The sequence below is a fragment of the Myxine glutinosa genome, chromosome 4 (assembly GCF_964187855.1).
Source record: "Myxine glutinosa chromosome 4, kmMyxGlut1.1, whole genome shotgun sequence".
Classification (NCBI taxonomy): domain Eukaryota; kingdom Metazoa; phylum Chordata; class Myxini; order Myxiniformes; family Myxinidae; genus Myxine; species Myxine glutinosa.
The window spans coordinates 78638042-78663723 of NC_136264.1; the positions used below are offsets into that span (position 1 = coordinate 78638042).

The 25682-nt window shown below is 45.2% G+C and overlaps 4 protein-coding genes across 4 annotated transcripts in view; 2 read left to right on the forward strand and 2 right to left on the reverse strand.

Moving 5' to 3' along the window:
- The window catches only part of LOC137424845 (putative E3 ubiquitin-protein ligase makorin-1), a 78684-nt gene extending 57198 nt beyond the window's left edge, over positions 1-21486 (reverse strand). Inside the window, exons 1-3 of the mRNA XM_078776053.1 lie at positions 21240-21486; positions 11892-12079; positions 11285-11499 (exon numbers count right to left, since the gene is read on the reverse strand). Coding sequence (XP_078632179.1) covers positions 11285-11499; positions 11892-12079; positions 21240-21390 — 554 coding nt within the window. The 5' untranslated portion in view covers positions 21391-21486. The remainder of the gene's footprint in view (positions 1-11284; positions 11500-11891; positions 12080-21239) is intronic.
- The window catches only part of LOC137424863 (histone H2B 1/2-like), a 61718-nt gene that overhangs the window by 19142 nt on the left and 16894 nt on the right, over positions 1-25682 (forward strand). The window lies entirely within an intron of this gene.
- LOC137424850 (histone H1.01-like) lies at positions 17112-18625 on the reverse strand. Its single transcript, XM_068112714.2, has one exon. It carries the CDS (start codon positions 18565-18567, stop codon positions 17935-17937), a length of 633 nt encoding a protein of 210 aa, XP_067968815.2. The 5' UTR covers positions 18568-18625; the 3' UTR covers positions 17112-17934.
- LOC137426183 (histone H4) lies at positions 20086-20397 on the forward strand. The gene has a single exon (XM_068114873.2). It carries the CDS (start codon positions 20086-20088, stop codon positions 20395-20397), a length of 312 nt encoding a protein of 103 aa, XP_067970974.1.

Consider the following 25682-nt stretch of genomic DNA (forward strand, 5'->3'; position numbering starts at 1 on the left):
TCTTGGAAACCGCCGAATGGGAAAATTTGAAACTTGGCACATTGTGAAGTACTCCAAATGGGGAACAAAATCATGATGCTGATGACATCATAGGTCAAGTGGTATACCAGCCAAAAATGTTTTAATCAAATTCCTTATCCTAAAAATATTAAAATTATGACATCATAGATCACATGGTTTGGCAGCCATATTGGATTCAACCTAAAACTATAAAAACCATCTCCTCCCAAACCACCAAATCGATCGACTCGAAACGTTAAGTGTGTCATTGACGAGGCATGGTGTTTAAAAGTTGATCACGAAAACATCATTGGTCACAAGGTGTGGCAGCCATATTGGATTGAAGGAAAATATTAAATAATTATATCTTTGAAACCACTTACCTTATCGATGCAAAATTTTACAAATATCATCCAACACCACTGTTGCATATAGTTTGAAAATGATGTCGCAGGTCACGTGGTTTGGCAACCATATTGGATAGAAAAAACAAACCTTATCCGATCAACATGAAACTTCGCAAACATGATCTCTTATCCATACATATTGTTAAGAATTTGGGTAGTGATATATGTAGAGCAGAGTAGGTCTGAGTAGGTACCATGCTTCGGGATGTCGCGGAAAGGAAAACTACCTCGTAATAAGTTCATGTGTAGGCGTTTGTCGGGTTAAGATGTATACTTGTGAATCTACCAGGAGCTTCGTGTGAAAGTTAGTGGAGGGATTAATGAGTAGAGCCCTTGTATGTCTCACCTGGGTTTTTTTATTTTATTTTTCTATACAGAATCGAGGCTCATGAAAGAGCTAACATTTATTTCACAAACAAGTGAAACAGACAAACAAAATATATAAGAAGAGGGAGCGGAAGACAAGATGGGGAGAAAAGGGGAAGCACACAAACACAACATTTGAGAGCAGGGAGATGTGTGGGAGGGAGAGGGCTTGGGGGGAGGAGGCGTGGGGGGGGGGGGGGAGGAGAAGTACAAAACACAAGGACACCAAGGACTTCCAGGACAGAAGTTGGTATTTCAAAAAAGTGGATTTGGGGTGGAATTAGCGGGGGTAGAAAGGATCAAGGTTTTGGATGGGGGAAGATAAGAGATGGTGGTGAGCAGCTGTTTTAAAGACCTGGAGCGTGGAGTGGGATTGAAGAGAGTGAGGGAGTTTGTTCCAGAGGCAGGAGAAAAGAGGAATGAAGGAGTGAAGGTGAGCAGAGAGTCTTGATTTTGGCAGTTTAACCATAAGAGGGTTGCAGGCAGATTTTGTGTGACCTGCAGGAATATTTGGGGGACAGAGCCCAGAGAGAGCTGGGGGGGGGGGGGCAAGGCTGGAGAGGAGTCGGTAGAAGACGGAAAGACCACCAACCTGCCTGCGGTGAGTGAGTGAAAGGCCCTTGGAGTTAGCTTCATCGCGGGAGATTCCAATGATTCTGAACGCTTTGGTTTCAACAGCGTGAAGACGAGCTAGGTGTGAGGTAGGAGCACCAGCCCAGAGGGGAGAGCAGTATTCCATTGAGCTGTGGATGAAAGCCTTGTATGTGGTGAGGAGCTCAGGTGTGCCAAGGAAGGACTTCACACGACGGAGGATGCCCAGTCGGCGACTGGCTTTGGAGGCCAGATTTGAAATGTGGTTTTCCCAGGAAAGATCATGGCAGATAGTGAGACCCAAAAGCTTGGGTGACAGAACTTCTTGGAGAGGATTATTCAGAAAGTGGATGGGAGGGTTATCCAGTCGGTCTTTTCGGAGAGACATCGTAAGAGTGTGAGACTTGTCAGGATTGAAAGACATGTTCCACTTGTTTGCCCAGTCTGTGGTTTTGTCCAGGTCTGCAGAGAGTGAGGAGGCTGCAGACTGCCGATCTGAGGGATGAGGAATGGAGCGACAGAGAGTAGAGTCATCAGCAAAGAGATACAGAGGATTTTCAAGAGGGTCAGAGAGATCATTGATGAAGACCAGAAAAAGCACAGGGCCCAGAACACTGCCTTGGGGAACTCCAGCCTGAACATGAAGAGGAGATGAGAGAAACCCATTCAGGGCCACACGTGGACTACGACTAGAGAGGAAGTCCGCCAGCCATGCGTGGAGATTTCCATGGATACCAAACGAGGAGAGTTTGGTGAGCAGAGCGGGGTGCCAGACCGTATCGAAGGCACGTGATATGTCAAGGGAGACAGCTCTAATTTCCTGTTTGGCAATGAGGACCTCCATCCATTGTTGAGAAAGCAGAAGCAGCATGTCCAGAGTAGAGTGACCAGGTCTGAAACCAAATTGATGATCAGAGATCAAGCCATTGGAGAAGAGGAAAGATTTCATATCTGAAACAATGATGGATTCCATGACTTTGCTGATAATTGGGAGAAGGCTGATTGGTCTGTAGTTGCTGGGATCTGTTTTTGCACCTTTTTTGTGCAAAGCGGTGATGTTGGCTGATTTCCAAGCAGATGGCAGATGACCTTGAGCAAAAGAGAGGGTGAAGAGAACAGAGAGAGGGAGTGAAAGAGCGGAAGAACAGGATTTTAGGACCCGTGGGCTGATGCCGTCAGGTCCAGTTGCAGAATCAGAGTCGAGGGTCGACAGAAACTTTTCCACCTTGTCAGGAGGAAAGGACACAGAGTCCAGGAGCAGCTGGGTATGGTGGGTATAGAGAGGGATGGGTTTGGGACACAATATTTAGAGGCAAACACAGAGTTGAGGCATGCAGCTTTTTCACGTGCAGAGTCAGCCATGTAGCCGTTTGAGGTGAGGGAGGGGATGGAGGGGGAACAAACACCAGAAACAGATTTGACCAGATGCCACCAGGATTTGGAAGAGGGAGACAGATTAGAGAGTTCGGTCTTGAGAACGGAGGCATATTGTTTCCTGGCTCTCCTGAGGGTGGACACACACTTGTTTCGGGCTTTGTGAAAGGAAATGAGATTTCCTTCCGTTGGATTTGCTTTCCAAGAGACGAAAGCAAGTTGTTTCTGGGCAACAGCCTCACCACAAGATTCCGTGTACCATGGACAGGAGGAAGGGTATGACAACTGAAGATGAGATGGGATAAATCTGTGCATGAGAGAGAGCAATTTACTTTGGAAGAATTCCCAGGATGAGTTGATGTCAGAGGCGGATTAGATGGGAGACCAGTCCAGATGATTGATGGCTGCTTGAAGACCGTGCCAGTTGGCCTGAGTGAAATGCCAGACTCGTCGACGCTGAGGAGGCTCTCTGAGAATGGTCAGAGAGATGTCCATTTTAACAAGCAGATGATCAGATGAGCCGATTGGAGCAGAAGAAGAGCAGCAGACATTTTCAGGGAAGTTAGTCATAACCAAATCCAGAAGAGAAGATGCTCCGTTGACTGAGATCTGGGTCGGGAAATTGACAGATTGTGTCAGTCCCAGTGAGTCGCAGAAGTCCTTTGCTGAAAAGCCGTGGCTGGTGAGAGGGGTACCCACACCCAGCCAACTGGCATGGCGACAATTGAAATCACCACATATGAGGAAGAGAGAGTTGGGATGGGTAGATAGAAGTTGGTCCATATTTATTATCAGACAGCGAGATGTAGATGGAGTCATCACTGTTTGGTGAACGGTACAACACACATATGAACAAAAGGTGGGAGCGAAGGGGAAGCCGTAGCCAAAGGTATTCCTGGGGGTGAGGTGGAGAGAGGGCAGTGCAGGGCGAGTGAGGAAGAGAGTTTTTTTAATAAAGACAGCAACCCACCTCCAGGACGAGGCTCAGGTCTATCATACCGGAGGAGGGAGTAACTTGGGAGAGATACCAAGGAATCAGAGACATCATGGAGGAAAGTTTCTGTTAAGCAGATCACATCTGGTTTCTCAGAAGCAACCTGTATGGAGAGATCAGTCAAGTTTGAGCGAAGGCCCCGGATGTTTGAGGTCCATACCGTTAATGAAGAGGAAGGGGAGCATCGGATACAGAACAGGGGGGGGGGGGGAGGGGTAGGGTAAGATGTTGAAGAGGAGGAAGAGGTAGGGAGAGCTGTTGAAGGTGTGTCAGAGATTTCAGAATAGCTTGGAGAAAGGGAAGAATGGGGCGGCCAAAAGGTTTGATGGTGATTGGGTGAGGCACAGTGAGGTGTTATTTGAGGAGGGGGAAGAGCAAGGCAGAAGGTTGGGGGAGATGAAGGTGAAAGTTGGAAGGGGGAAGAAGCGGAGAGGACGCTTTGAGGAGGAGGGGTGAGAGGGGATTCTAGGAGGGGAGGAGCGAGGGAGAGTCTCGGAGGGGAGGGGTGTGGGGGGAGTTTAGGAGGGAAGGGGCAAGGGGGGAGATTTGAAAGGGATGGGTGATGGGGAAGATTTGGAGGGGAGGGGCAAGGGGGAAGTTTTGAAAGAGATGGGTGATGGGGAAGATTTGGAGGGGAGGGGCAAGGGGGTAGATTTGGAGGGGAGGGGCAAGGGGGAAGTTTTGGAGGGGAGGGGTGATGGGGAAGTTTTGGAGGGGAGGGGTGATGGGGAATTTTTGGAGGGGAGGGGTGATGGGGAAGTTTTGGAGGGAAGGGGGTGATGGGGAAGATTTGGAGGGGAGGGGCAAGGGGGAAGATTTGAAAGGGATGGGTGATGGGGAAGATTTGGAGGGGAGGGGCAAGGGGGAATATTTGAAAGAGATGGGTGATGGGGAAGATTTGAAGGGGAGGGGCAAGGGGGTAGATTTTGAGGGGAGGGGCAAGGGGGAAGTTTTGGAGGGGAGGGGTGATGGGGAAGTTTTGGAGGGAAGGGGTCAGATTGGATTTTGAAAAGTGTACGATTAATGGGAAACGAACATTTGTTGCAAAATGAGTTTCTTGAGACCTTCGAGTCAAAAATACATTTGAGGACGCTGAAGGAGGGGTGGAGTTCATGAGAGTTTCGGGAATGTCGAAAAGAGGAACTGTAAGAGATGGAAATTATTTTTGGAATGAATAGATTTGGTGAGCAAGTCGAAAGCATCCTTTTATAGAAGAAGAAGAAAAAGGAAGAAGAAAAAGGTGTTATAATGTATGACAGAATACAATACTTCAGGTGAAAGTTTAAACATTTTTAACAACGTGATCACGAACAATGTGATCGAAGAACGAACGAACATATAAGAACAACAAATAAGCGAATAAGCACAGAGAGGAAATGTTTTTTTTTTTTTAGTTGAGATTTTAAACAAGGAAGTATGGGGTGAAAGACTGGGACAAAAACAGAGAACGGAAGTAATTGCAGCGCAATCGACGAACCGCTGAGAGAAAAACAAAGCCTCAAGGTCGGACACGGTAGCCTACTAGGCCTCAGAATACGCGACACGAATTAACCGACGATTTTGTATACATGTCTGAAAAATTAACACCGAGAATCTTACTAAAGACACACTATAGGTACACACACCGAAAGATAGATACAGTTTCGACAAAAACACAATTGTGAAAAATGGCAACTTCGAAAGCGTGAGCGCATGGACAGCTTCGAAAAGACGTGACCTCCAATCTTGCGTGTGTGCAAAAGCCCTGGTTGGCCAAACCTTTGTCCCTTTTGGCATTGCAGACCACATAGACACTTAGTTAGGACCTTTAGTACAACACTAAATAACGCCCTCCCCCCTGAGATGACCAAGGAAGAAATCAGGCCAGGACACCACCGATAATGGCCGCCACCATTTACACCTCCGAGAGGCCTATCCATCTCGCATAGCACGTGCTATGGCCATGGAACAGAGGACGAGAGTGGGAGTGGTGCAGTGGGCGTGCCCCTGGGCGAGCCGGCGAGTCAGTGGAGGCTCTGATTGGCTGGCAGCACGCCAAGACTGACGTCACCAGCCGTGGCTATAACGAGGGCCGAGCGCCAGTTTCAGAGAGAACGTGATAGAGAGTTGATATGAGTGCAGTTCGTACGAGTTAGTTGCCGAACGCTATTGCGCAGTTGGAGGTCAGATCAAAGAATGCCAGGCAGTTCGTTTGAGGTGCGCATGGGCAGAGTTGGCAGTTGATCCCGAGCAGTTGGATTGTGGCAGTGCAGTGCAGTCCGTTTTGAGCAGTTGGGTTTGAGATGCGGCAGGACTTTTGTCCGAGTCGACCTCGTGTGGAGCCGCTAGCCTGCGTGGGACACTTGGCGCTTGGAGCGAGGCCTTGTGGGACTTGGAGCGAAGGACCTCATGGTGTGCCGTCGGGCCGGGCGGAGCGGTGTTGGACAGCAGCCAAGGAAGACGACGAGACAGGTACAGTCACGTGAAAAAGTAAGTACACCCCATGTAAAGTTTTGACTTTTTCAACATATTTCAACATACAGCTATTTGATCTTCATTTCAACAATATTGATAGATAAAGGTGATATAATGTAACAAATATCATGAAACATTTACATTTTGTAGCCCATTGTATAATTTAAATAAACATAAATGCAAATTTCGCATGTGGAAAAAGTAAGTACACCCCGACATTTATCACTACTTCAAATACCTAAAATTAGAATCAGGTGCACCAGCTCAGGTGCAAATGATTAGAACATCGTTAGAGAGGATCTTGGAGGAACCTGTCTTATTTAAACCTCAGACATTTAGTTTGGTTTGCTCTTTGTTGTTGAAGTGGGCGGCGTCACCATGCCTCGATCAAAAGAGCTCTCTGAGGCCTTCAGAGAGAAGGTTATAGATGCCTACGAGTCTGGGAAGGGATTTAAAAAGATCTCCAAACAATTTGAAATCAATCATTCGACTGTCCGGAAGATCATCTACAAGTGGAGAAGATTCCAAACAATTGCCAACTTGTTCAGGCCAGGCCGCCCCAGCAAGTTCAGCCCGAGAGCAGACCGCAAGATGATGAAAGAAGTCTCCAAGAACCCCAGAATGTCATCACGGGACCTACAGGTAGCTCTTGCCACTGTTGATGTCAAAGTGCACGAGTCTACCATTAGAAAGTGGCTGCACAAATTTGATCTACATGGGAGGTGTGCCAGGAGGAAACCGTTGATGTCCAGAAAGAGCATCAGGGCAAGAATAAAGTTTGCCAATGAACACCGAGGCAAAGACCAGCACTTATGGAACAATGTGCTCTGGACAGATGAGTCAAAGGTAGAGCTATTTGGCCACAGTACCAGAAGACATGTTTGGCGAAAACCAAAGACAGCATTTGACCACAAGAACCTGATACCAACTGTAAAGCATGGTGGTGGAAATATTATGGTTTGTGGCAGCTTTGCTGCATCAGGGCCTGGGAAGCTCACCATCAAAGAATCCACTATGAATTCTTCATTGTACCAGAGGGTGCTTGAGGATAATGTGAGGCCATCTGTCGGAAAGTTGAAGCTCAACCGAAGGTGGACCTTGCAACATGACAATGACCCTAAACATACCAGTAAATCCACCAAGGAATGGCTGAAAAGAAAGAAATGGAGCGTTCTGGAATGGCCAAGTCAAAGCCCGGATCTAAATCCCATCGAGATGTTGTGGGGGGATTTGAAACGAGCTGTGCATGCAAGAAACCCCTCAAACATCGCACAGCTGAAAGAATTCTGCATGGAGGAGTGGGCAAAATTTTCTACCAGTCGATGTCAGAGACTGGTAGACAGTTCTAAGAAACGCCTACTTGAGGTTGTTTCTGCCAAAGGGGGCAATACCACCTATTAGAGACAAGGGTGTACTTACTTTTTCCTCATGCGAAATTTGCATTTATGTTTATTTAAATTATACAATGGACTACAAAATGTAAATGTTTCATGATATTTGTTGTATCATATCACCTTTATCTATCAATATTGTTGAAATGAAGATCAAATAGCTGTATGTTGAAATATGTTGAAAAAGTCAAAACTTTACATGGGGTGTACTTACTTTTTCACGTGACTGTAAGCCCGAGCTCTGCGTACATTTTGCACAAAAGATGTGTTTCTTTCGTAATTCATAATCCCTCGTTTTGTTTCTGAAGTCGGTGTGCGGGATCCTGATTTAGGATATTTATTACCGGCGCGTGCTTTTACTGTCCTCGCTTTTCCCAATAAACCCTTATATTATTTTCTGTACATATTTCTGAACGCAGTTTACCGGGTGGTTGATTTTAATAGTTAAGGCTGTGGGGGCTCTCGCCGTTCCCCTCCATTCCGCGCACTTGGGGCTTTTGGTTTTGGAATCTGCCATTGAGTTTTTGCCTCGGAAGATAAAGCCTTCGTGATCGGCATCCACAACTCTGGTGTTAATCGGAGTTGCGTGACAATATGCAGATGGTACATTTTTAAAGGTCATATGTCACGTGGTGTGACAGCCATATTAGCTTGAAAGCCGATATAAAAAAATCTCTTCTCTGAAACTGCTTCACCGATCAATGTGAAACCTGTCATGGCTGGTGAAAATGTGATACTTGAAAACAGGTGAAGGGATTTAAATCAAACTTGTTTATTTTTAGGACAGTGAACGAGGGCATCTACCCATTGTGGGACTATGTGGAGGCATATTGGCGACACAGTGGCATTGCTCTAGTTTTTCCAGCGATTTCGGAATGCATTAAAGTTAAGCCACAAACTCACAAAAACAAAACAAAACCAAAGGCACTTCTTCCATTATATGATAATTTGCTATGATAATCATTTGCACATGAAGTAGACGTAAGTTTGAGTCCAATGCCTTGTTTCCACTAGCCACATTTGTAGACTTTTCAACAAAATTGCGAATAAACAACACCTGTATATAAACCATAACTAGGCTATATATATATACTGTGCATGCAACAAAAAACAACCAAAACAGGAAGACAGCAGAAATAATATGATAAAAGCAGTAATTAACCTTTTAAATAGTTTGAGCACCTCAAAGGTCAACTATAAATTTATTGGATAGTTGTAGTCGCCACTATTTAAAAATAACTAGAAAGGCAATCTTCGCCATCGCGACGTCGACCTATACAGGGTGAGTCAGAAGTAGCGCCCGATTTACGTTTTATATATATATATATATATATATATATATATATATATATATATATATATATATATATATATATATATGCATATATATATATATATATATATATATATATATATATAGATATATATACACATATATATATATATACATATATATATATATATATACATATATATATATATATATATATATATATATATATATTGTTGTGGATTTGAGAATTGTTGTAAAATATCACCCTGTGTAAGTGTCATGATTGTTGTAACTACCTCCTTTAAGAACCAAGATCAATGGTCGTCCCCTTAGTTAAGTCACCGCATACACCTAGCAAATTTTAGAACCTCTAAATAGTTATTCCCTTATTCTATGTTCGTTAAAGGCTGTGTCTTCCATTAGTTGACACTCCATTGCACCGAATCAAATAAGAATAGCTCCCCTTCAATAATTACATTTCCCAGCCAAACTCTCCATCTCTGGGTAAAGCAGTTTCACAAGCATGGGGTGCGCGCCCTCTCATTTCGCTGCTATAGTGAATATGTGCTCCGTGCTCTGTTTGAACAGGAGGGGCGGGGTCGCCGGGAAGAGGCAAGCCCAGGGCACGCCAGGAGGGGCGGGGCTGTTCAGCCCCATGCCCAAATAAGGAGACAAGCCCGGGGCATTGCCATGTAAGGTCACGAAACAGAGCACGGGGGAGGGCGGGACCGAAACCGACGAGGGCGTGTCACACCCACGCTGAAGGGATGAGACAAGCGTGCGACGATCGCGCAGGAGAGATACAGCAAGAGATACAAAGAAGGTGGTGCCAAAGGAGGATTGGAGGGAGGAGATGCGTCAGAGAGCGAACCCGTCACGCAACGCCCCCACAAGAGAGATGAGCTTTGACTCCACCACGCAGCTTTGGAACCATCGCAGCTTTGAACGACCGCAGCTTCGGGGCTTTGACGGCAGTTTCGACCATGGCCGCGAAGGAACGGCGGCTGCTGAATGCACCGATCGAGAAAGAGCGGCGGCTGCTCACTCCCGGCCCGACCATGCTCCGGTTCCAGCTGAACCTTCCTCTCCCTCCAGCCAATCCACTCTGCAATTTCCCCATTCGTGTACGTGAGTTTGTTCTGTGTGTCTTGTCCCTGGGGTTAAGTAAGACTGTATAATATAAGTTAATATTTGCACTGTGTCCTTCTGATTCTTCCATTTCCTTGTGCATTACTTTGATTGTTTCTCTTCTGCTTTAGTTGTGTGTAAATAATAATAAATCCTGTTATTCCCTACTTTGTCTTTTTCTTCTTCATGCTCGTTCGGTCGCTTTAGAGGTTTCCCCATTGAGTATATGTGGCGCGATTTTGGCCACCGTTTAAGGATCGGGTCTAGTTCTGTTAATAGTTCGTGCCGCGGTTGCTAAAACCGCTCGGCAATTAACATCTGTCCGCGGTACGAATGAGGTTGTGCACCTGCCTCTTCGGGGGTAGCTGTGCAGCGTCAGGGACCACGTCGGTCAGTTATAGACGAGGGGATTAATCCCCCCTCGATAAGGGGAACAGAGGCCGACGTTGGGTTCCATAACAATATATATATATATATATATATATATATATATATATATATATATATGTATATATATATATATATATATATATATATATATATATATATATATATATATATATATATATATATATTTCTGTCAGTTGATTGTTTGTTTGACATTTGTATTACAGTGTACAAGAAGGTATAAATAAATGAATGACATGTTTATCTAACCATTTATTCGGGGGAAAATTATTACGGAAGTGTACCAAGCTGGAAGTGTACCAAAAAACAGAAATCGGGCGCTACTTATGACTCACCCTGTATGCCTCCGCCCACATTATTACATACTTGTACCAAGTTTGATTTAAATCCCTTCAGCTGTTTTCAAGCATCACATTTTTACCTGACATGACCTCTGACCTTTGACGCTGAAATCTAACCAGTTCATCTTTGCATCATACTGCATACTTGTACCAAGTTTGGTCAAAGTCCCATCACTGGTTCAAGTTAGCGAGGTAATAGCTTTTTTACTTTAAGGGACCCCTGACCTTTTGACCCTATAATCTTAGCAGGTTATTTTTATATTATTATATAGACTTGTACCAAGTATAACTTGGATCCCTTCAGCCGTTCTTAAGTTATTGCGGGAACAAAAACCGATCACGGAGGGACAGACAACACAAAAACAATGCCTCCAGCGAATTCGTCTTTGAGGGCATAAAAAGAAAACAAAGAAGCATTAATAGAATTTGGGTTAGTTCACTTATAACCATGAGAAATATCCATGAAAAAACTATCAATCCTTGCAAATACAGTAAAACATAGCTAATTTAGTGGTGTATGAGGAATGTAGCACAGTGATCACAGTTTGACTCCATACTTTATAACTTTGCTCTCAAGCTGCTTGGTCCTCCGCCACTTGCGAATGCAGGACAAACAGTACACGTGGTTGCAGATGCTCAGGATGCCAAAGCGCCTTTCGGCAGTGCGTGCTTTCTCATAAACAATCTCCATGCAGATACCACAAACCACCTCATTGCTGCATTGAACTGCAAAAGCGGCCTCCATGTCCTTCTCGTGTGCTGCTAGGCAAGCCTGACAGCCAACGCCACCATGTTAAAGATATCCATTTACATTGCACATTGGTGCAAATCATGACAGGCACCATCTAGAGAGAAATTGTCTGCCTCAAGCAAATGAAGAGATGCAAGGAGCTTTGTATTATTTGCATTGAAAAAAAAACAACCTATCAAGCACCTTTGACCAGCTCCCATGGTTTGGACATCAAACAAGAAAAATAATCCTGCTAAATGTCAAAAAAAATAAATTCCGAATCCATAAAAAGCTTCAAATCAGATATGCTGTTGTCAATTTTAGCATGAAAACGTATCTGCTACTTGAAGTTAAGAAAGTAGTTCTATTATAAACATCGCTGCTGCACTTACTTAAGCAACTGGTAGAGCATGCAATCTCAGGTGATTTTTTACCCGTTTGTGTTCAGATCGCTGGTCCTTGTCACAAGGATGCAGAACCTGAAGGCCACACATGTCACAGTAGTCCACATGCAGATAGACACAGTGATCTCCGTAACGACATTCCCCGCATGCTGCATAAGGACAGAGCTGCTGAGAGGCACCAGCAGGAGGGGACACTGGCTCCAGCCCTTCTTGCGCCACTGTCGAGTACAATGAAGGAACTTGTACTAAGGGAAGAGATTTCCATTTTTTGTATAATCTATATATTGTTGCGGTTCTGAAAGTGTACATATTGGAGTAATAAAGGTTAAAGGTTGCACCCCATAGTTAGGCCACATGCAACACGTAGGTCACCTTAGAACGTTAGTTATTTCTTAGTATATGTGAGATAAGGCCATTTCCAATAGTTATCATCTGCGTTGTGTAAAACAAATAAGAGTAGGCCCCGTTCAGTTTGCAGCCTCCCTCCAATCGACTCCATTGCACACCATCCAGTCTGCACCCCAATCCCCAGTGCGCCCATCCTGTCTGCACCCCATTGCTCCTCGCATTAGGATGCTGAAACCAGCCCAAATGCCACGAGGTGAGGCCCGAAAAGGGGGCGGAGCGCAAGGGTGGGGGTGTGGCCACGTCAGGCAGCCATCAAGGGTGGAGCCGGTAAGACCCCAACAACCAATCAGGGCTGAGGCGACATCGCCTGACGGGGTGTGGCTAGAGGTTCCAGAGGGTTCGCTGGGCATGGCAATAAAACCCGTTGCGCGAGGCCCCCACCTCAGTTATGAGAAGGGAGAGGCAGGCGCTCGAGTCGTGGGCTTGAGTTATGAGGAGAGCCGCGCTGTGACGAGTTATGAGAAGGGAGAGGCGCTCGTCAAGTTCGTGTGAAGAGTATTGAGAAGAGAGCCCTCTGAAGGACTTGGTGGGAGCGCATTGCATTGCTGGTTTCAAGGACTCGAGTGGGAAAGGCGCTTTGGTGACATCATTGGGAAAGCATTGTGGAAGTGGCGCATTGTACCGAGCTATACCAGGAGCACGTATAAAGGCGCCGGTACAACTATTACATACGCCAGTATAATCGCCAGCTTACCGATCCCCCCCCCCATATAATTGTCCGATCTGCGCCACCGACACGCGGCAATTTTGCCTGCCGTCTACCATCACCATCTGCTTCGTGGTACGAGTCGGGGACCAGAGCGAGCTGTGGACGCCATCGGTGGACCCTCAACCCGACCATCTACAACCCCGTGTGAGTGAGTCTGAGAGTGTGACTGAGTGCGAACGGGCCCGTGTCCAGGGATAAGTATAAGACTGTGTAAGGCTGCCCTGTGTATCTGCTTCTTCCTCTTCACTGTACATTGCTCTTTCTCTTCCTCTTCTTATTTGTACAAAGTGTGTAATAAATTCCTGTTCTTCCTGTTTTCCTGATTCGACCGTCTTAGTGATTTCTCAATTGGGTAAGCGTGGCATGACTAGGAACCGCTCCAATCGGGTTTAGTACCTGTTAACGGCCCGAATCGCGGCTCGCTATCGCTCGGTGTGTCCACTGAAACCGTGGTTCGGGTGGGATTATTTCCTTGCTTCACGGCCGGTGTTAATACTTAGGTAATAAGACTAATTCGGCTTACAACCCTATTTAATACCGACCGGAAGGAACGTGATAGCCCCGGATCGCGTAGGCAAGTAAAAAGACAAGGGGATTAATCCCCCCTTGGTAAGGGGAAGGCCAACGTTGGAGATCTGCAACAATATTAAAGTAGCGGAAGTTTTGTGTCCGTCTGTCACGCTACGTCATTACATCTATTATGTCATTAGGGCGTACGACAGCGTATGATGGCTGACTCCACCGACCGCCATTTTAATTTCCTGTCAGAACCTGTCATATATCACAATTGCTATGCTCTACCTTTGCGTTTTTCATTCAATGTGACACACAAACAAACCGATTGTTGAAATCATATCAAAAACATATGCGTCATGGAGCTTCCAATGACAGTATGGAAAGGCCAATAATACTGTACTAAACAACCTTCATTATTAAAGCGGTGTATTATTTCAGAACCCACGATGGTATTTCCCATGGCCAAGAACGACTTTTTATCGTTGAAGATAATAAATCGTGCTGCAATGACGTATTAATACTACTAGCAACGGTACCCACCCTATGGGCGGGGCTTCAATTGGGAGGCCCAAATGAAAAGGCAAAATATCAGAAATTGAAGGTTTTTTTCATTTTAAACGATTCATATAAACATCCGTTGAATCATAACACACGCAAATCATCAAAATCTAAACAGTATCTTTCGAATTTCAATAAAAGCCACTTCACTGTTCATATCGGTAAATATTATTCCATCGTGTTTCAAATCGTGATCGATACACTATGATCGTGATCGTCAATCGTGATTGATAATCGTGTTCACAATCGCTATGTCGTATGTACTCCCGATACATATAATGGAGACATGTTTCCCGATACGTGTAACTGTGCCAAATCAACAGTTAAAAGGATTTTGAGCCGATAGCTGTTACGGCCTTGGCAAGATCGATGGAGACAGCGATCTGTTAGCGATCTATGGAGACATGTTGCTTTCCCGGGTGCCGCAAAACGGCTGCACCGATCGCGCGGCACCCGGGAAAGCAACATCGTCACAATGAGAACGAGAACGCCACTCAGTAGAGCGCATACTCCCGCCGTGGGTTTAGTTGGAATAATACGTTTTGTTTAACATCCCCTCTCCCCAAAACAATAAATGAAAAAGAAAGTAAGCCCTAACTGTCAGAGAATATTTTGATATATCTCGGAATTAGAGGAGAAAAACATCATTTAAGAATAAGAATAAAAGCTTTAATGCAGTAAAACAGAAAAAATCTTTCCCATAAACATTTCCAAAAAAAATTCCTGGATCTGGAATAATATCCTGAGCTTCACCAAAAACTAATTAATTCTTCCTTATGCCAAGGGCAATCATCCCACCAACTTTCATCCAAATCCGTTCAGAACTTTTCCAGATATCTTGTTCACAACACACGAACGAACGAACGAACGAGCGCGTGCGTGCACGCACGCACACACACACACACACACACACACACACACACACACACACACGCACATGCACACACACACACACAAATGAATGCATTACTCCCTGGCGGGAGTAACAATGAACGTTATGCGAACGCGAATGTTATGCGGGAGTCCAAACCTGAGAATGCTAGAGACTAAAGCTGAAATTGGGAAAACTAAATAGCCTATTTTACTCCTGGAGATCCCAGGATTATCCACCAAAAATATCTTTGTGATCGGTTCTGCAGTTTTTACGGTACCTTCGAACAGACAGACAGACAGACAGACAGACAGACGGACGGACGGACATTTGGTGAATTCTAGTAAAATACTAATTGCCTATACACTGGCCAAATAAAGGGAGGGTTTTCGTTCCATGGGTCCCTGCTAGTATTCCAATAGAACAATCACAGTCAAACAAGCAGCGATATTAGTACAAACAGCATTTCAAATATTTTTTATTGAGCTTGATACCAAATGAGAGATTCTATTTACTGACTATTGTTGCGTTCTAGCATTGCAATAATGAAGGCACAATCGGTAATCTGAAAAATGTTGAGAACAGCACTGCACAGAGTATATAGAGTGCTTGTGATAAAAAAGAAAGATAAGTTATTGTGGAGCATTTGTGTGAAGGCATTCAAATTTTTGGCGTTTTAAGTACAGTATATAGAAACACGATAGGTTTTCAACTGTATCTCAATGTAATCAGCCTTCATTTCAATGCACTCAGCCCATTTGTTCTTGAAACCTCAAATACCATGATAAAAGAAATCTGACTGCAACTCCACCACTTGCACTGGTGCACTTCAAGGAATCATCATCTTGAAACCTTCAACATACAGCTCAGATTTCAGTTGTTGTACACAGAGAGTTTGGAGGCGGAGTACCCAACGTCATGATCAGCTATTGGGCGGATGAAAAGTGGGCGTGTATCATTCTTGATCCGCATTCCCTTCAAAATAACCCAATTCGCAACAATAGACACGACTTCAAGCAGGTTCTTTTGATTTACAAAGATGTGCATAAATCATGTCGAGAGTAGGTGAAGGGCGGTGGAAAGGTTCGTATTAAACACGCTCATTACTTGATAGGACGGCGTGGAGGTGCGCACAGTCGCCTCGAAACCTGGGTTGAACCCCGACCAAACTATGAACTGTCGTCCCAGTGTTTCAATCAATCGGTTGTGGTTAGGGTTGTGTGTGCCTTCCCTCGGGTGGATGTTAAATTGGGTGTTTCGTCTGACTTCACTAGTTGGTGGACGTTAAAATTCCCATGGTGTCTTTCGGGAAGAGGAGGCGAGCTATCACCGGCACCCTGAACAAATCACAAATTCCTGCCCTAACTAAATGCTGCGAAGGTAATGGCAAACCACCCAGTTTTACCATTGCCATGAAACTACTTCGACAGCACTGACCCTGCAACAGAGCAAGGTTCATCAGAATCAAGATTCTTACCTTGGAATCTTACCTTGACTCTTACCTTGGAATCGTTTTTCTAACTTGGTAACGTTCTCGCTCGTTGTTTACTTTCCTGACTTGTTCAGTTCATGTTGTGTTCCGAATAAAATTGTAATTCATTTTAACTTCCAACCTCCTTTGACAAAATTCCGTCTTTCCTTCAGTGAGGGCGAAGCGAACACGAGTTGACCATCAAGTGCAGAGGTTGAAAGGACGAAACGCGCATGCGCAAAGGGAGGTGAAAAGTGAAAGGGCACGAGGAGCTTTCGCCGCCCCTCCCCCACCGAATACCCCCTCACCCCTCACCCCTCACCCCGTCCCATTCGCACCCATCACAAAGCGATGGAGTCAAAGTGGAATGGGTGATCATGTCGAACTATCGACCAATAGAAAGCCTCGGTTCCACTTTCATCTTTCATGGAGACGTGCGAATGTTCATTTGGCTTTTTCTGATTTCAATGCAAACCTCGCCATCTGTGGTCGTGATAAACAGGATGAAACAGTGAGGCCCATGAAACTCTGCGCTGTATTTGCAAAATGAATTAAATTAAATATTGAATTAAATGTTTGTTATATTATTACTTCATTAAATATTGAATTAAATGTTTGTTATATTATTACTTAATTAAATATTGAATTAAATGTTTGTTATATTATTACTTAATTAAATATTGAATTAAATGTTTGTTATATTATTACTTCATTAAATATTGAATTAAATGTTTGTTATATTATTACTTCATTAAATATTGAATTAAATGTTTGTTATATTATTACTTAATTAAATATTGAATGTTTTAATGAATTAAATATTGAAACAGAACATGTACAAAAGCATAATCTCCACATATGCATCGTACAGTGTGCGGTTCATAAATACTGCGCCGAATGAGGAATCTTAGTGCAGAGGGAGGACGAAGAATCGTGTGAAGTGTGAAGAGCCTTTCCTGACATGAGGCACTGGGTTTACAGGTAAACGGGGATGGTCAACGACCTGTGTCAATGTCAAATGGGGCAAGTTTCATTTATTGGTCGGACATTGTTCCTGTACATTGGGGCACGTGGGTCAATTACGAAGCGATCTTAGAAATTAGTGATTTATTAAATACCAAGTAATCGTAGTCGTGATGGCACACTTTGAGTGTTGCATATTTAACAACATTGCATCATTAATCACGTGACTTGTCATTCTTTGGTCATTGTTTGATATAAATAAGTTATGAATGAATATGAAACAACTTTTGTTGGTCTTGCAAATAATTTGAACCTCGTGCTCTTGTTTATAAAGCTCTTTCACAAACCACTTCATCAAATACCGTCGAAAAGGTTATATCTATTATGTCTGCACGTAGGAGGCACCGAGTTGTTGTTTGCAGTGTACCAGCCCCACCAGTGATTTTATGAACCATCGGATCAGCTCCTTTCAGGTGAACGAGGTGGGTGGCTCTGAAAAGAGCCGTTGTGGGTTTTGGGCAAGTGAGACGAGGAGGAACAAGAGAAACTTCACCTCGACTCTCGTCTTCTCTTCCTCTCACTTCTTTTTGAGCGTCGCCTTCTTGTTCTTCAACCCCTTGGTTGCAAGTTTGGCCTTTGGTTTCGTCGTCTTGGTCTTTCCCTTGGTCTTAGGCAGAACCTTCTTCACGTTTTTCTTCACCTTGGCAGGCGACTTACTGAATCGCTTCGAAGAAGCGGCGATAGATCTTTTCGGTTTCTTGGGAGATACCTTCCGCACCACCTTCTTCACTGCTGGCTTTTTGGTCGCTTTCTTTGCCGCTTTAGACTTGATTGTGCTCTTCACAACTTTTCTGGGACTGGTGCTCTTCTTCACTTTTGCACTCTTTTCCTTGTTCAGTTTGAACGAGCCGGCAGCGCCCGTTCCCTTGGTCTGCACAAGATTTCCACTTGCAACAAGCCTCTTCACAGCCGAATTGATACGAACGGAATTCCGTTGGACATTGTAGCCATCTGCTTCCAGGGCCTTTTTTAAGGCGACAAGCGACATACCATTTCGCTCCTTGCTCGATCCCACCACCTTGATGATCTTTTCCGAAAGGGTGCCGTCAGTCTTCTTCAGGGTCTTGGAAGTGCCAGGTTTATTCTTCCTTCGCTTGACAGACGGGGCCGAAGTTGAAGGTGCTGCTGAAACAGGAACAGACTCCGACATTTCGCACCAACAGGAGTGTGACAGGTAACACGAAGATCCAAAAAGAAGTTCAGTGTTGCGCAAATAAAGCGTCGCTTCGCCACGTCGCCTGTTATAGTGACGGCGTGAAGGAGCGGACGTGGTAGAAATCAACGCTAGCGTTCGGAAAACCATGGGTTCCGTTTGTGTTTCCTGCGTCACTTTGAGCTTTGTTATTCCCATGAACGATAACTCCATGCGCAATGCGAACAATCATTTCAGGTACAAGCACATCCTGGTAAACGGAGAGAAGCATCTTTTCAAATATCTGGCCCTTTCGCCGCATTCCACGGCCCGACACGGCACATGGACGATCTGCTTTGACAGAACATTGCTTACTCGAACACGTTCTCGGGCTTCGCCCAAGGGGTTTCTGTGCTCAGAATCTGTTTTTCACGAGTAAAATATCTTCTTTGACCTGAATTAAACCTCACAAAGTTAATGGTGAAATGTGCACCGGTCTGCAGCCACCTTTACAAGGCAATGAAACAAACAAGAAAAAAACTCCTTTTTGGAGGTTCGTGTCAAGGTCATCTTAGCATGGACCATCACAAATGTGAAGATACTTGGTTACCACTCACCAACAGCACACGGGTGTAAGCAATGGCTGGAGGGTTTTTTTTCATCCAAACGCGAATAAAATCGTCGACCCGGTTTCTCCCCTGTTCTTGTCTCGTGCTTCGTGTGATGTTCTGTTTCCATCCAGGTGTTGTAAACGAACCTGTTGTGATATCTCATTTACATTTACGTGACTGGTTCAATTAATCCCCTGTCGTCCAAGAGAGGTACAAGGTCTTCCATGCGGCAACTTCAAAGATCTTCCACGCGTTAAAGTAAAGCTTCGTGATTATAGCGAAATGTTGTGCTGTTTACTGTTTACAACGAAAGACCGTTGAACGTCATGACAATTCATTGTTTGAACCTTAATAAAATGACATTTACAATGGACGGTGGTTCAACGAGGTTAAAGTCCGGCAAAAAGGGTAGTTTTACTTTTCTTGAAAATTAAAATTGAAATACCGATCATGAAAATATCGATCCTTCCATAATACTTGATACCTTTGCAGCGTATTTATAACTTCGGGGACGTTTGCATTTTTTGTTTATTTTGACAAAGTACTGCAGTTGTGTTCAGAATGAAATCGTCGTAAATTACTGCCGAACTTCACCCTCATTTGACAAGATTCTGTGTTTCTTTGAGCGAAAGCGAAGGGACCGGAAGAGCGAGTGTAGTTGGACGTTGGCAAGGTGTAAGGCATCATGCGCGGCAAGAGGTGCAAAGAGCACACGCGCGGACGTGGTAGAAATAACCAAGCAGGCACCCTTTCTTCTCAAGGAAATAATTAAATATGGGAGGCAAAGTGCAAAGGTTAAAGAGCAAATGACAACATCGAGCTCTCCACCAATTTTAAGCCTCAGTACCACCACCATCCATATAATTATAAACACGCGAACACTCATCGTTTAGTTTATTCGGTTTTGGAATCAAACGGTGTGGTCATGTCTGGACGTGGTAAAGGTGGAAAGGGTCTCGGTAAAGGAGGTGCTAAACGTCATCGCAAGGTACTGCGTGATAACATCCAGGGAATCACAAAGCCTGCTATTCGTCGCCTTGCTCGTCGTGGTGGGGTAAAGCGCATCTCGGGTCTCATCTACGAAGAAACCCGTGGAGTTCTCAAGGTGTTTCTGGAAAATGTGATCCGCGATGCTGTTACCTACACGGAGCACGCCAAGCGAAAGACCGTTACTGCCATGGATGTGGTGTACGCTTTGAAGCGCCAGGGCCGGACACTCTACGGTTTTGGTGGTTAAACATTTTTGTGGTGGTGTTCATCAACAGCTACAACAAAACGGCTCTTTTCAGAGCCACCAACTCGTTCATGAAGGAGCTTCAGGCGACTTGAACTTTGTCGATGTAAATTTAGACTTGATTGTGTCAAAAAGGCCAACCTCAACCATCTTCACTGCTTCCCTCAGTGTTCAGAAAAAGGCATCCGACGAATTACCCAAATGTAGGCCAAAGTCGTACTACGAACCCTTACCCAAACCCTACCCCTAACCCTAACAACCCCAACACTACCTCTAACCCGAACAACTGTTACGGGATCCTCCCCTATCCCCTGGTCTCGGAAAACCTCTGAACCCTGTTACGGATCCCGGATTTAGAGGAGTTACTATTCATGTCATTGCTTATTAATGTTTACTAGCCGAAACCCGTGGAACATCCACGGAAGGGAGGATGTGGTGTATGGATAGAGTGTACCAATATGGATGGCATAGGGGATTTGCTTGTCCGAGTAAGAGTTAGGAAGAAAGATGAGAATGAAGAGTGCGTATATGAACAACGTATTTATGGCAATCTACTTAAATGACAACGCTACGATATACTTTTGAAAAATGAATGGATTCGTAATAGGAATCGGCATAGCACCACTCTGGCCATTTTTTATGAGACTATATGGTGTGGGTTGGATTTGTGTGAACAAAATCAAGAAAAAGGCGACACTTTGTAGAATCCAACTTACACTGTGTATAAAGTGTCACCTCCTGACTTTGTATTTTATATTGTTAGAGACAAAACAAACACTAATTAACATAGCCACATACCAAAAACGTGTATTTTCAATTTTCACTTGTGCAAAAATGCTACTCACAATTACATCGCCTGTGCGTCGGCCTGTGATTGAGCCAGAGAGTTGGCCTGTGAGTCAACTTCCTTTCCAATGTCTGCAAGAATTGAAATACTGATTGTGAATGTGTAAAATTATATGAAAGAAGAACATGCATATCAATAGACGATGCCATTGAAAAGGAGCGCAGCTGTCAATAGAAAAGGATGTCTGACATCAATTTGACATTATTGCACAGGAAATGACAAACAAAGAAACAGTTCATTTCCATCGGGTAATATTATGATGAGAGATCAGCCGATACCTTTATTATGTCCATCAGCATCCATGGCACTTAGGGGAAAAAAAAACGTGGCATCAGCCAGCCGCAGCCAACTATCACGTACCGTCTCGAAGTCAATGCCATCCTTTTATCTCTTCGTATACACCTCACTGATTTCTACCTTATCGTGAACAGGGTAAAGCCTACTTTGATAATCATGAACGGTGGCAGATGCAGGAGCGAAACGTAGGCGTAGGCCTCGGCCCTACCTATCCAGTTGTTGTTTCCGTTGTGTAAGGGGGAAAAAAAACAAACATTTTGGCCTCAGACCTTTGAGAGTACGTCGTTCCGTGAACTTTTTGAACGGGCCTCGTATGCCATGCTTCGTCAACGTTGGGTTGTTTTTAAATGATTTGAAGGATTAACTTAAGCACCGTGAATAGAGCAGATACTGATGGGCTGCTGATCGGTTTCACTTCGTTGTTATCACAGTATATGGAAGAAATTATGGTAAACCCACCTGATGAGGTGAGCGTACACCGCCATCGATGACACCGGTACAAATGGCGGAATAGATGGATTCTTCTTCATCGCATTGCATCGCATTCTCTTCCTGTGAAACTGTTTCATAGAACTGTGTCGTTTATGTACATTTTAATTTTATTACATTCACGTAGTTTCACATTCTTGACTTCGTGGAGCTTCAATCTGGTTCAAAAAAATAAAATAAAGATGGATTCTTCTTCATCGCATTGCATTCTCTTCCTGTGAAACTGTTTCTCCATTTAACGTTTCCAAAACGTCACTCCATTTAACTTTATTAAAATGACGATAAAGACCATTTGGTTCACACCACCCATCACACCACGCATCGCCTTCGCCCAGCAGACGCCAATACGATGGTGTCGTAAGATGGCATCGTATCGGCCGATAATCGGATGCTTTTGGGTCCCAAAGTCGGCAAATTCAGATTTTTCGAGTATGGCTGTACGTGATAAACAAAGAGCGCGGTTCATAGATGGAAAATGCATTAGTGCCGTGGGCATTGGGTCACTGGGTGCGGCGTAAAAGGGATAACAAAGTCGAGTCCTTACGGTATTATTATATAGATTATATTAAAGGTTGTTGTGGTTAAAGGGTTAGAGAGGCTCCGGATAACAGGAGACCGGAAACGGGATAGTGAACCGGAAGAAGAAAAAGACACGAGGTCCGGGAGAAGCGGCAATCTTCTTCTTCCTCGCCCAGCTCCGACGCGAGCGGTGTCGATATTGAGCAGCGTGGGGGACGCTGCGTTTGAAAGCCCGTCTGGCGAAAGGAGTTACCTGCGCGGGGTAATTACCGATTACACGTCAAGTTGCCGTGGGTTCGTGCACGGAACCAAGCGTCCGGCACAGTTCGCCTCAACGTCTACAAGGACACGTACGGGTCGCACCTTGGGCCTCGCGCGCTTTGCAAGCCGCGCTTTGCTTTGCCCGCTTTGCTTTGCAAGGAGGTGTGCGCTGCAGCAGCTGTTCCCGGTACGCGACGTGCACGTTTGGAACACGTCAGCCAGGGGTCCGTTCAACCGCCCGTGTGCGGAGAAGTCGGCCTTCACCTTGGTCTGGAGGGGCCCAGAGACATTGTGAGGGACAGTGACCATTGAGGGGTCGTAAGTGGGGAAAGGGGAGAAATATATGAGATGGCCATTTTAGTAAGATTGTTGATGGATTGTTGATTGCTGATGATGGATGGAGAATATATTATTAAGTAATCCGGATCCTTGGTGTGGGGTTTCTTATTGACTTGAATTATTGTGTCTTTCATATTGATTGCGCTACGAAAGCGTATAAATCAGATATCTTTCTGGCGGGGTCCTCCCACGGTCCGGGGGTCACCAAGACCAGGTAGTTACCGGGAGGACCACGTAACAGAATTGGTGGCTCGTCCAAATTACGATTTGCGGATTCGCAATTGGGTCTACGTCCGGGATCTATAAAATTTTCTAAATTTTAGTCCGGGAAAGAATTCCCAAGAGTGGGAACTTTTCCAACGTTCCCAAAATTGTTTTGCTCTGCCGACAAAACAACAACAAAAAAAACAAAAAAAAACAATACCAATAATAGTAATACTGTTGCTTTTCTTTGTTGGAAATTTCTGGGGTGAAGGTTAACAGGTGTTACCAGTAGCCACCATGGCGGATGATTATGCCTTAACACACCGGATAGGGGTCCACACACCTAGCTCCTCGCCTAGACTTCAGCAGGGGAGTTATGGAACACCCGGTGCGGAGAACGACAATACATGGCGGCGGCCTCGAGAGGATTATGGGGACAATGCGGATACCCCAACTGTTCGAAATCAGAGGGCTACGGGCCCAAGACAAACTTATTTCCCGGGGGGCCCGAGGCAGACCACGAGTTTTTCCTCCGGGCCTACTTGCACCTTTTGCAAAAAACCTGGACACTTGATGTCCAGTTGTTACCTCATGAAAAGGGACAACCCAGAGCGGAGTCCGACTATTACAACTCCGAATGCGATTGCTAGCGTAAGAAATCGCCCACAGAAGAGTTACCAACCATTTATTTATGAGGGGTTTGTCTCACTCGAGGGAGACTTGACTAACCCAAGACCTGTTAGGGTATTGAGGGACACAGGAGCCCATCAATCCTTAATGCTTGAAGGCATTTTGCCATTGTCAAAGAGTACCGCAATTGGTGATAGTGTTCGGTTACAAGGGATCAGTGGCTGTGTTAGTGCCCCACTTCATGTCATCCATTTGGAATCCGATTTGGTGTCAGGACCGGTCACCGTCGGTTTACAAGCCACGCTTCCTGTAGAGGGGGTATCTGTGATTATCGGGAATGATTTGGCCGGGGGACAAATTTATGGTAACCCGAGGGTGGGTAAAGAGCCCCGCAGGGGAAATAACACCACCCCAGCTCGGGATGGCGACAGAAGTTCCAAGTTATTCGTAGGGGGACTGAACTTCAACACAGAGGAAGAAGTTCTGACCTCTGTCTTCAACAGATATGGGCCGCTGGTGGAAGTACGGGCGGTAAAAGACAGGGAAACGCAACGGTCAAGAGGGTTCGGCTTTGTCACGTTTGCAACCACAAGAGACGCCAGGGAGGCAGAGAAGAATTGGAATGGTAAGGATTTGGAGGGTCGGACCATAACAGCAGGGAAGGCATTTCGTAGGCGTCGAGAGGTCGACAGAAGAGGACCACTTGGTGGTAGTTTTGGTGTTGGCAGCAGCCGATATTACTATGGAGGCTCCCAGAGTTACGGCATCTCCCGAAAGAATGATTGGCAGAGGACTGGCCGAGAAGGAGACCGCCAGTCAGGGGACTGCTGGGACAAGGGGTCCCACCGTAACTGTTAGGAGTCCGGAGAAGTTGAAGCACTCTATATACGGCGGAGCCGCCGAGCCTGGGCTCCTACAGGGGCTAATCGTGAACGCCACGTTCTTAAAAGGCGTCCCGGTAGGGAACGTTCCTACACGGACTAACCGTGAACTCCACGTTCTTAAAGGCGTCCATGTAATGAACTTTCCTCCCCGGACTAACCGTGAACCCCACATTCCTTAAGGCGTCCATGTAGTGAGTACTCAGCTGGGCCTCCATCCAAGAGCAACTAGAAGTGGTTGACGCTTGGTCTAGAGGGAATTACCTTGGAATCTCTGGGGGGTTTTGGTGAAAGTTTGTTGCTTTATTTTTGAGATGCGATAATTGTGCCCGGGGGGAACTGATGATTTGGGGTATCGGGTTGATTTATCAAAGTTGGCCGGCACAGAAAGTTTTCGCGGGGTTCAAACTTTCTTTCTTGAAGGGGGTGAGTGTTACGGATCCCGGATTTAGAGGAGTTACTATTCATGTCATTGCTTATTAATGTTTATTCTATCAAAGGTTGTTGTGGTTAAAGGGTTAGAGAAGCTCCGGATAACAGGAGACCGGAAACGGGATAGTGAACCGGAAGAAGAAAAAGACACGAGGTCCGGGAGAAGCGGCGATCTTCTTCTTCCTCGCCCAGCTCCGACGCGAGCGGTGTCGATATTGAGCAGCTTGGGGGACGCTGCGTTTGAAAGCCCATCTGGCGAAAGGAGTTACCTGCGCGGGGTAATTACCGATTACACGTCAATTTGCCGTGGGTTCGTGCACGGAACCAAGCGTCCAGCACAGTTTGCCTCAACGTCTACAAGGACGCGTACGGGTCGCACCTTGGGCCTC